Consider the following 11,913-nt stretch of genomic DNA (forward strand, 5'->3'; position numbering starts at 1 on the left):
AGGCAAGAAGCAGATCACCTGGGGCTGCAGCATAGGAGAGCAAGGGGGCCAAGAGAGAGAAGAGCTATGATTTTAGGTAGAGGGTGTATTAAGGCTTGGTGTTCCTGCATCTATATATCAGATTAAATGAAGTCTTATACTACTTCTGGACTTACTCTATAGTGGAGCTCAGCATCTGTGTAATTTAAGTCTCTCCTGTCACTTCTTAGATGATAAAATGTGAGAACTGGAAGAAACTTGAGAAAATACTCAACTGAATCATCTTATTTTGCACCCAGATGTAATATTATAAGAAGGTTATGGGTGGGTGGGTAGGATGAGATACTACTCAGTAAACTAGAAGGTTGGCTTCCCCACTCTGTTCCATCTCTCCCTTGCTACTCTGAGAAAATTAAAAAGGCAATAAGATGAGTGTACAGTCTTTATTTTCTCTAAAAATTGACATAAGGAGAACTCTTTAGAAAAAGAAACCATCTACATGTTTGAAAATGAGAAGGTCTAAGCTCACATAGTATATGTCAATTATATCTCAACAAAGCTAGAAAAAAAATTTTTTTTAATTTTTAAAAAAGAATTGGAAAAAGAAAATGCGAAGGTCCGGCTTCACACAGTAGCTCCAGGATGCTCAGCAGAAGGAACCAAAGTTGGCCAAGGTTAAGCCAAGAATCCTGAGTTGGTCCAGACTTTAGAGCAGTGACTAGCATTTCACAGAGGAAAGAGATCAGTCGAGAGTTTCAGTCTATAGTCTCTGAAAATATGTAATGCTGATGTTGCTGTCTCCTCAGCTGAGCATGCTGGCTGGCATTTCTGGTATTGTTGAGGAAATTGACCCAATTTCCCAGGCTCTTCTGCCATCCCAATGCCCAGCCTGGCATCTGCCCAGTCCTCCTGGCCCTAGTGGGCAGCCGACTCTGCAAGTCTTGGAGAAGAATGCTAAGAGTGACTGTCTCATGCCATGAGCCAGCCTCACCAGAGGGTTGGGTGTGTAAAGATTTCTAGAAGGGTCAAGAGAACCAGAGCAGGGCAGGATTTGCAACAGCAGTCAGCCAGGAGAACACTCTTTCAGGGTGGGCCTTCTTCTTCGTCTGCTTTCTTTATGGTGTGGACTGGGCCTGATAAAGCTATGGCTCTTCCACCAGCTCTACTCCCACTGGATCCCTAGAAGCTCACAGCTGACATTCCACAAACGCTCAGCTGTTTTGTTATTTCGGGCGCTTGGAGACACCCAGGTCCTCTTGCAGTCACTGGAGGGCAGAGAAAGAGTGTGAACATCCAGGAGTGAAAATTGGCAGTCTGGAAAAGTTTATGGGCTCTTTCTCAGAATAGATTTCTAAATGTATAAAATACGTTGGATGAAAAAAACTAATTGTATTGAAATGCATTTTTAAAATATTTTAAGAACAAATTCATGATATAGTAATTCATATGCTTCTTTATTAATGTTTTCTATAACAAGGGCTAGCACTGGGTCTAATAACCACTGGATTTCAAAGTAGTGGCAAGCAGAAGTGACATTCTGAGATATCTGCAACAACGAAATGTGACAAGAAAATATTTATAGTTTTATTGGTGACAAAGTCACAGGTATCACAACTACTCCTGCAGTTCATTGTCTACAGTCATAATCGAAGGAAATGCCAAATTTCACATGGAGATCACTGAAATTAAAGACGAAATAATCTTCCCATCTAAGTTCACAGACCCCTTGAATTCTATCCACAGACCCACCTGTGCCCCATGAACCCTAGACTAAGCACCCCTGTTTTCTTTTGTTTTGGGGGCAGCAGAGGCTTGGGGGCTAGATGGATGAGGGGGTATGGGCAGAACACAGTGCTCATGGTGTTTTTCTTTTTTTATTGTGAGGAAGATCAGCCCTGAGCTAACATCTAATGCCAATCCTCCTCTTTTTTCTGAGGAAGACTGGCCCTGAGCTAACATTCATGCCCATCTTCCTCTACTTTATATGGGACGCCACCACAGCATGGCTCGACAAGCAGTGCATTGGTGCGCGCCCTGGATCCGAACCGGTGAACCCCGGGCCACCGCAGCGGAGAGTGCTCACTTAACCGCTTGTGCCACTGGGCCGGCCCCGTGTTTTTCTTTAAGTAGTATTTTTTTCTAATTATAAAAGTCCTGTACAACACTTGGAAAATGCAGTACTGTCAAAAAGGAAAGTCTATTATTTAATTACTTTTCCTTACACTCTTGTGTGCTTTGTGTAAAAATAGATGTATAGTCTTTCTCTCTTTCTTTTATACAAAACTGGGATCATACTTTATCTAGTTTGGGGAGGATATCTTTCTTTTGTTAAAAATGTATATTTTAGGGGCCAGCCCTATGGCCTAGTGGTTAAGTTCGCCGCACACTGCTTTGGCAGCCCGGGTTCGGTTCCTGGGCGCAGACCTACACCACTCATCGGTGGCCATGCTGTGGCGGTGACCCACATACAAAATAGGGGAAGATTGGCACAGATATTAGCTCAGGGCGAATCTTTCTCAGCAAAAAAAAAAAACAAAAAACGTATATTTTAGTTGTATATGTAATAAATAAATATATGATCTTCAAATTTTTTTAAATAATAAAGAAATACCTTGGGTAAAAGGTTAAAATCCTCCTTCACACTCCCCCTGACTCTTCCTCAAACTCCCTGGAAGTGACTACGACTTATGGTTTGCTGTGTATCCTTCCAGACTGTTTTCTATGTATTTACAATGAATAATTATATAGTTCTATATTGTTTTTTTCTCGCAATATTATATCACCAACATTTTCCTGTTAATTAAATATTATTTGAAAATATTTAGTGATTGTCTAATATTTTATCACATATTTAAGGCAGTGATGTTAAACACCCAGACTCTTAGGGTAGCATTGTCTAATAGAAATATGATGCAAACCACAAATGTGAGCCACATATGTAATTCAAAATTTTCTAGTAAAATTTTTAAAGTATACTTTAGGAAGCAAAAGAAATGGGTGAAATTAATTTTAGTAATATATTTTGTTTGACCCAATATAGCCAAATCATTTCAGCACGTAATCAATATAAAAAATTAATAATGAGATATTTTACATTTCTTTTTTCATACTTTGCCTTCAAAATCTGGTGTACATTTTACAGTTACAGCACATATCATTTTGGACTAGCCGTATTTCAATAACCACATACGGCTAGTGGCAACCATATTGAACAGCACAGCTCTAGAGCCAGGTCTACCGCTTATAAGCTATATGACCTTGAGCAAGTTACTTAATTATTCTGTGCCTCAGTTTTCTCATCTGTCAAATGGGGATAACAATATTATTTACATCTTACTATCTTATTATCTATCTTATGATGATTAGATGAATTAATACATGTAAAACACTTAAAGAGTGCCAAACACTTTGTAAGAGCTTGAGCAACATTAGCTATTATCATTTATTCATTCCCCTGTGGTTTGACAGTGAGGTAATTCCCAATGCTTCACTTAATAAACCGTGCACCAATGAACAGCCTTAAGCAAAGAGGGACAGAAGACCAGACCGGGCTGGATCAAGTCATGGAATGGAAAGGAGATTTAATCCTGAGCTTCTCTTTACTCCCAAACTCAGATTGCCCATTGAGTTTGTGATAAGACTCAACACTGAACTGTCTATCTCTATCTTCCAACAGCTAGTGCCAGTCCTGCAGCACTGGGAGACAGAGTTCACACGGAGAGAGGTGATCTTGCCCCGGTGCGTTGCGTTAAGTGGTATTATAGGATTCATGAAAGAAGTCAGCCAAAAGCTTCAAGGAGGAGCAAAAGGACCCAGAGGCTCTGTTAATATTCTTTCCAAGGCATAACTGACAGGCACAGTATTCTCTAACAGCTCTCAGAAAGCTACAAACCTCACCTGGAAACGAGGCACGCAGGTATATAAAAGCAACTCTTGCCAAGTGTCTAATGTAAGTTCCCTTGGAAAAGTACTAACAGCATTTGGTTTCCAGGCCCAACCCAAACCTGGGTTCCACTATCAGGCACGAACTTGGCCACTCGGGGTCCCAGGGAGCCCTGTGCCTCACCAGGCACACAGCTGGTGGAGAGAACCTGCACTGCCTGCACGCACCTGAAGTACTTGCCACTCAGAGGCTCCAGGCCCTCAGCCAGGGCACAGTGCAGGCTGGTCTGTGCCCCCTCCCGCGCGGACTTGAGGAAGTGGGAGAAGAGCCGCCAGAGCAGGCAGAGCAGGAAGGAGTGCCGGACCAGCTCAGAGCGGACGATGCCTGGGTGCACTGCGTAGGTGGTGACCCCCGTGCCTAGGGCAAAGAGAGCACAGTTAGACCAGGGACACACTGCAAGCCTGGGGAAACAGCTCATCTCCTGCAGCAAAATGCACAAGTGAGAAGAAGGGACTCAGGAAATGGAACCTGGGCTTCCGAAGGTGACACTCTTAGCCAGGTAGAATCTGACTAGTAAGTCATAGATGTCTTCCGGAAAGATCTACAGCCTTCCAACTTTCTATGCTCCAAAAGGAGTGCTTGCTTGAAGGTCCGTCTATTTCAATGTCAACTTTACTCTCTGGCTTAAGTATTAATGATAGAAACAACAATATGTAGTAGTAGTCGTAGTATCAATTACTGAGGGTGGTATCTTTGGAATTACTATAGGGGGTGCTTAGGGGAAGAACCTGGTTGGAAGGTAGTAGGCTGGGACCTTGTTTTGAGCTGCATTTGCCAGGCAAGCACATTTTATGAGTTGTAGATTGAGCGGTGCTGGTGGAGATAGTGGGGGTTAACATGCCCCCAAGACACTCTTGGGGCCTCCACTATTTTTAGTACTTATTATGTGCAGGGTCTGTGCTACATGCTTTCCATGCATTATCTCATTTAGTTCTCAAAGAGGCTTGTGAGGTAGGCAATATTAAGATGTCCATTTATAGCTGAGGAAATGGAGCTCTGATCACAGAGAGGTTAAGTAAACTGCCTAAGGTCATACCCAGCAGGCTGCAGGGCCACGATCTGAACTCTGATGTGGAGAAAAGAGCATGGACTCTGGAGCGAGGCTGTCTAGATTTGAATCCTGGCTCAGCTAGGAAACTTGCTTGGTTAAGTTTCTTAATGTATCTGTGCCTATCTCTTCATTTGCAGAGTGGGGTAAAATAATAGCACCTACCTCATAGGAATGTTGTAGTAAATGCATGAAGACATGTATAGTACATGGCGCACACAAATCTCTCAATTATTATTGTCATTATTATTATTTCTTTTAATGATTACCTTATTCTTCTACATTCTATATTCTGTACCATTGTTCCAAAATGCTGGCTTATTCACTGTAGCAAATGGTCCCCCAGATTTGCAGATGTCAAAGCCAGCAGCTCATCGAAAACTCAAAGGGAGCACAGAATCATAGGATTAAGAGCGGTCCCACCTCATTTTACTGCTGAGGGGATGAATTCGGGGGAGGTTAAAGGGGCATGTCCATACGCACATGTGGCTAGTATGTGGTAGAACAAGAACTCAGTCCCAGGGGACTGACATCCAGCCCTCACTCCCTGACTCCAGGCAGTGGCAGCTCTGTAGCTCAGCTCCCTGGGTGAATCTCAGCTAATGGCACACAGAAGAAAGCACCCTGGATTTACAGCAGAGTACCCACGTTCCAGTCCTGACTCCTTCACTTGCCGTATATTCTTGGGCCAGTCACTTCTTTGGACCTCAGTTTGGACCCATAAAATAGTAATAATAACATCTGCTTTGCTTGTTGCAAGAGGTTGTTGTGAAAAATCAAATGAGTTAATAGATTGAGATATGATGTGACATAAATGTAAGGTAACTTATAGATTCCTAACTGTTCAATTTTAAGCTTCCCAAGGGTAAGAACTCTGTTTTTATTCTATTTATAACCTCATTCTCCTTCGTGCACAGAGCTGCCACTGAAATGTGCATGTTTGACATTCTGACTTCAGAATTTCTGTGAATCTCTAATCTGGACTGAAGACTATGCTTTTGCTATCTAAACCCTGGCCCTTTCTCCAGACTTACCTTGGAGCCTCTTGGCCAGCTCACGAGTAAAAAGCACATTGGCCAGCTTGCTGTGGCAATAAGCAAAACCCCGGCTGTAGTGCTTCTCACTCTGGAGGTCGTGGAAGCGAATCTTGCCAGCGTGGTGGACCACCGATGACAGGTTCACCACCCGTGCAGGAGCAGACTCCTTCAGCCGCTCCAGGAGCAAGTAAGTGAGAAGGAAGTGGCCTGCGAGGAGAGCCAGCAGGGGAGATTGAAGAGTGCAGTGGCAGCCCAGACTCAGGGTGTGGGAGCCGATGACAGGACTTCAGCATTAGCTCACTATCTTCTGGATGTGAACAAATTTTGATGCCAATTGTAACTCAGTGTTAAAGGTCTGTCGGTCTGAGTTAGTGGATTCCTCAAGGCAAGGGCAGAGCTAGACGATAGGTAAGGGAATATAGACTTAATCTGTACGTATTTGTACCTCTGCCCTTACCCTAGTCAGGAGAAACGCCACCTGCTGGCTTCCAACCCCCCTCTGGCCATGATCACACAACTGTGGGGCCAGGTACACTCATATACAGAAGGAAGGATGGAATAGTTAGGAAAAATAACATTTGCCTAGGATCAGAGGTCATGTCCCATGGTCTCCTCACTAGAGCCATCACCTTGGACTCTGAACCCCAGACTCTCATACCTCAAGTCCTCAAGAACTGCCTCCTCCATGGACCAATGCTTGGCTTGCTTGGCCCTCAGTTATAGATGTGACCCCTCCAGCCAAACGCAGACTCCGGAACCCCCTACACTTGGCCCTGCTTGGCAAGCCTTGCACTACCTCAGCCCCATCTAAGAAGGACATTATTCTTCCTGATATCTCCCAAGTTTTGAGGTTTCTTAATGGTCTGAGTAGAAGGATCTCACCTTTTTGTACTGGTCAGGAGAGGGATAGTGAACAAAAAACCAATATGTCTAACTTATTGGAATTCTGGGTTCTGTGAGGGCCACTGGAGCTTCTCAGCACTGGTATAGGGTCATTTCTCCACAGAGAACAAGATGGGGTATGCCTTGCTTTTCAGTCACTCAAAGACACTTACCCAGGTGGTTGACTCCCAGGTGGGTTTCAAAGCCGTCAGCTGTCTTGGAATATGGACACATCATCACTCCTGCATTGTTGATCAGAATATGGAGCTGCTTTTCCTCTATAGGGCAAAACCAAGGAGACCCTGTAGTTACAAAGGAGTCTGCTAGCTGCCTGTCGCAGTCCTGAGAATTTGCTCCTTGCCTTTGGACGTATCTCGGTGATATTCAGTAACCACTGTCATTAGGTTTATAATTTTAGTTACTGATATCTTCCTGGACACCATTCATTTATTTATCCATTCATGCAGCAAATGTGCACCAAGTAACGACTCTGGGCCAGGCCCACTCTGCTGAGCACTGGGCATACAGTGGTAAAACAAGATAGACACGGTCCCTGTCCCCCATGGATTTCATAGTCCTTGCTAGAAGCTGGTCATTTTCCAAGATGCAGAATTTTGGCAGCAGCACAACCTCATTTTACTGCATGTGGCCACAGAAGGTTGATTTTCAGGATGAAAGAAGAGAGTGGCATCAGGGCCACACCTTGATGCCGAGGTACAAGCCCAGACAGGGAGCTGACACCTCCAACATTCCCACTGCTGAGGCAAAAAGACGATAAGGATCCTGCCAAGCTTGTCCACCTGCCATCCTCTTGCCAATTCCCTGCCCTGCTGGCTGATGTGGCAGAACCTGTCCACTGGGATGGATGATGGTTCTGATGTAAGGCTCAGAGATCGTCCAGGGTGGAGCAGCCACTCTCACACCAAGCGCCTGCTTTTCTAGCTACCCGCCAGGGCCTCACCTGCCAGAAAGCCCTCAGCAAAGGCTCGGATGGATCTGGTATCGGATAGGTCCAGTTTCCGTACCAGCACTTGAGAGTTCTTTGTATCAGCTCGAATTTCACTGGCGGCAGACTCCCCCTTCAGTACATCCCGGCAGGCAATGTATACTCGGGCTCCTGGAGCCAAAACAAAGAGAAGCAATGTGTTTAGATCCTAGACTGAATAACAGTATAGTAAGTGAGCTTGGGACTGGTGGACAGAGCCTCCTCCCAGCCACCCCTAAGCAGTGAGTGGCTATACTGCCCCTTCAGCGTTCTCACAAGTAGTACTGCTCAGTCTCCTTGCTGTGGCTTAATCCCAGGCTGGGAACACTGGTTTTTACACTTTGATATTTAATGTTGCTTAGTATCTCCTTTCAGAACCACTGACTGGACCAATATTACACAGACATCATTGTTTTCCTTACTTTATGTAATAGGGAAGGAGCAGAGAGGGAGGAAGGAAGGGTTGTTTAAAGCCACAGAGTAAGTTGGTGTCAGAGGTGGACTTGAATCCCAGGCTTCTTGAATTCCTTGTTAGAGCCTCCAAGCCCAAGGGGAAGGACAAGGAAATGTGGGCAGAACCTCCAGTGAGAAAGGCAGGAGGCGCTGCCCTGTGGACACGGAAGTGGAAGGACTTGCCTCTGCGAGCGAGCTCTCTGGCCGTCTCCTTGCCGATGCCCGTGTTGGCGCCAGTGATCACCACTACCTTCCCGGGAAGCTGCACATTTGTTCTACAAACCCCACCAGCAAAGAACTTCCTATAGGCAAGGGAAACAAACGCATTCATGCACCATCCTTCCCAATCCCAGACTGAGATCCATAAAATCCATTCAGCCTCAAAGAGGGATTTCTTTCAGTTGTTGTCAGAAGACCTAAAGAAGCTAATCTTGGGCCGGCCCGGTGGCTTAGCGGTTAAGTGCGCACGCTCCGCTACTGGCGGCCCAGGGTTCGGATCCCTGGCGCACACAGACGCACCGCTTCTCCGGCCATGCTGAGGCTGCGTCCCACATACAGCAACTAGAAGGATGTGCAACTATGACATACAACTATCTGCTGGGGCTCTGGGGAAAAAAAAGGAGGAGGATTGGCAATAGATGTTAGCTCAGAGCCGGTCTTCCTCAGCAAAAAGAGGAGGATTAGCACAGATGTTAGCTCAGGGCTGATCTTCCTCACAAAAAAAAAAAAAAAAAGAAAAAAAGAAGCTAATCTTCAGGGGACAACATTTTCCCAGTGGGTAAGGGAGTCTCTGGCTCCCCTGATCAGGTTGGAAGGTCATGTGCCCAGAAGCTACAAATGATCATCTGGACAAACAGATTAAGTGCTCTTTGAGCCAGGGCCAATGGAGACCTTGTTAGACAACAAAGATGTCTAGCTCTTATCTCTAGAGGTTTCCAGAGGACAGCTACCTCTTCTAGCCTGCATTAAAAACATGAGTGGGGCTGGCCTGGTTGCGAAGTGGTTAAGTTCACGGGTTCAGTTTCGGCGGCCCGGGGTTCACCGGTAGGATCCTGGGCACGGACCTAATCGCCACTCATCAAGACATGCTGAGGTGGCATCCCACATAGAAGAGCCACAACTCTACAACTATGATACACAACTATGTACTGGGGCTTTGGTGAGAAAAAAGAAAGAAAAAAAAAAAAGAGGAAGATTGGCAACAGATGTTAGCACAAGGCCAATCTTCCTCACGAAAATAGGGGTGACGAGCATTAGTGGAATCAGTGGTCCTGAGCCCTAGGTCTTCAATAAGCAGCAACGGTGAGTAAGTGATGAACAGTACCTCCAGGGGTCCCGTATACAATACGGCTCTTGGGCTCCTCTCCAGCTTTAGCGAGCCAGCATCTTCAGAGGCTCTGCCATCCTACTGAGAGTTCTCTAGCCATCAGTGCATGGAGAGAAAACCTCCCATGTTCAGACCTCTGTGCAGAGAGCATCCTTTCACATAAAGTTGACTTTACAAGTTCCAAAAAACAGGACGGGAGGGGAGCAGAACTAACATTCCCTGAGCACCATCCGACTTCCAGGCACTAGACTAGCACTTTCCACAGGGAATTTATTTTAATCCTCTCAGCCATTCTGTTACATCTTCCATATTACAGTGGAGAAAGCTGAGGCTCAAAGATGTTCAAGTCACTTGCTAATGGTGGTAAAAATGGAATTTGAACCCAGGTGTCTACGCCAGGACCTAGCACAACACTCTGTCCCTAATATGTCCATTTAACCTTCTTTATCATCAGTAATTTTAAAATTCTATACTCAGAACACACATTTCTTTGACATCTCCAGAAATCTCACGGCAAAAGAACCATCCCAAAACACTAGTTGAGGGTAGTCTCGAAGGGAAGAGAGTCTGTTTCCTTCCCCAAATGCCTGGTACTTAACAATGAGTCCCTGGGCAATGACCACCCATGGTAACCCAGCAGGACCACCTTGATAATGAACAGTAAAGAAAGAGAGACCTTCAGAGAAACCCAAGGGAATAGAGTGACAGAGCAAGGACTCCCACCTAAGTTGTCTGTCAACCTACTTAACAGAGTCATCCACTCAGCCTTCCACTAGCATCAGACCTCAAACCAGCCCCTTCTCTCAGCCCCAGGTGCTGCCTTCTCATTTTGCACCATGGTTTCCATAACTACCTCCTTCCTTCCTGCCTTTTCTGCCCTGACTTTCTCTCGCTTGACCTCCATCCCTTTCTCTTCTTTCAGCAGCTAAGAACTCACCTGCTTCCAAGCTCCGTGGCTCCCAATTCAGGGCTTTGTAAAATATCATATGAGTTACTGAATTAAGACAAACCTGATGGATGGAGCTGTCAGATACAGGAAAGAAAGGAAGGAGGTGAGCAGTCCCAAGATAACCAGCATCTTTTCAACTTCTTTAGTTGCTGCTGCTTTAGCAAAAGCAACTTCGACTCCAGCTCTGGCTCAGGCTCCTGGTCTGGCTCCAACTCTTGGCTGCTTCTCGCTTCTTCTCCCTCCTCTAGCTCCTCTCTCTCCAGGGAGCTCAGCAACAGCCTAGCTGTAAGCATAGCCCAGAATCCTATTTAAATCCGAGAGCTGTCAGAGCACAGCCTGCTGGGAGATGTAGTCCTGGGGGAGGAGGACGGGAGAAAGAGAAGAACCTCACACTTACTGGCAAAGAGAATGAGAGGAAATGGAAAAACTGCCCCCAACTCTCCCACCCTCAATTATTGCTTATCTAGAGAATGTGTTCCCCCATCCCACCCCCCCCACCTCTCCTCATGCAGGATAGAATATTTTTAACTTTAGCAAAAGACACCATGATACTTGAAATACTTGTGTAATTAAAATAGACTAGGAAGAAACCCCTAGAAGAATGGTGAGAGAAGCCAGGAGGGTGGTTTCCTTTGGTGGGGAAGGGTAGAGACTGGGAGGGGGCATGTTGGAAATCCTGGGGGGCTGGTGGTGTTCTGTTCTTTGAGGTGGGTGCTGGTTACACAGGTATGCTCACTTTGTGAAAATTCATTGAGTCATCCACTTGATTTGTGCACATTTCAGAGTTTAATGTTACACTTCAACGAAGATAACACACACATGTACGTGCCAAGGAAACAGTACAGTGTCTCCATGCATGGGCTATAGAGTGGACTTCCTGGTTCAAATCCCAGGGGATCTACTTACAAGCTCCATGGTCTTGGGCAAGTTACTAAACCTTTCTGTTGACTCAGTTTCCTCACTTGTACAATGGGCGTGATAAAAATATAGACCTACTTGTTTTGAGTATTAAATTAATTAATTAGGTAGAAAATTTGAGACAGAAACTAGCACATAGTAAACACTGCATGAGAGTTAGCTGTTATGATTAGCTGTATTGATTCCTCTCTCCCTCGCTATCTGACTTGCTTTACTCGAGGGTTTGGTGTAGAAAAGAGAGAGGTAATGAATGAGGGTGACGTTTCAGTTGAATGCTATTAAAGATGAGGGAAATACAAGAAAAAAAGCTAGCAGAAACTCTCAGAGCCCTCTGGAGGTGTGTGAGGGGATGGGAGGAGGATAAGTAGAGTTCACAGCCCTTGCTCACTGAG

At 45.3% G+C, this 11,913-nt stretch overlaps 1 protein-coding gene across 1 annotated transcript; it reads right to left on the bottom strand.

Annotated features, from left to right (window-relative positions):
• Positions 1-414: 414 nt before the first annotated feature.
• On the bottom strand, positions 415-10,908 carry RDH12 (retinol dehydrogenase 12). The gene is made up of 7 exons (XM_004426271.3): positions 10,665-10,908; positions 8,511-8,629; positions 7,851-8,006; positions 7,063-7,167; positions 6,005-6,214; positions 4,090-4,279; positions 415-1,244 (listed from the first exon to the last, which is right to left on the bottom strand). The coding sequence occupies exons 1-7, from the start codon at positions 10,730-10,732 to the stop codon at positions 1,142-1,144; spliced, it is 951 nt and encodes a 316-aa protein (XP_004426328.1). The 5' UTR covers positions 10,733-10,908; the 3' UTR covers positions 415-1,141.
• Between the last annotated feature and the right edge of the window lie 1,005 nt (positions 10,909-11,913).

The sequence above is a fragment of the Ceratotherium simum genome, chromosome 24 (genome assembly GCF_057802395.1).
Source record: "Ceratotherium simum simum isolate JZ-2026a chromosome 24, ASM5780239v1, whole genome shotgun sequence".
Classification (NCBI taxonomy): Eukaryota; Metazoa; Chordata; class Mammalia; order Perissodactyla; family Rhinocerotidae; genus Ceratotherium; species Ceratotherium simum.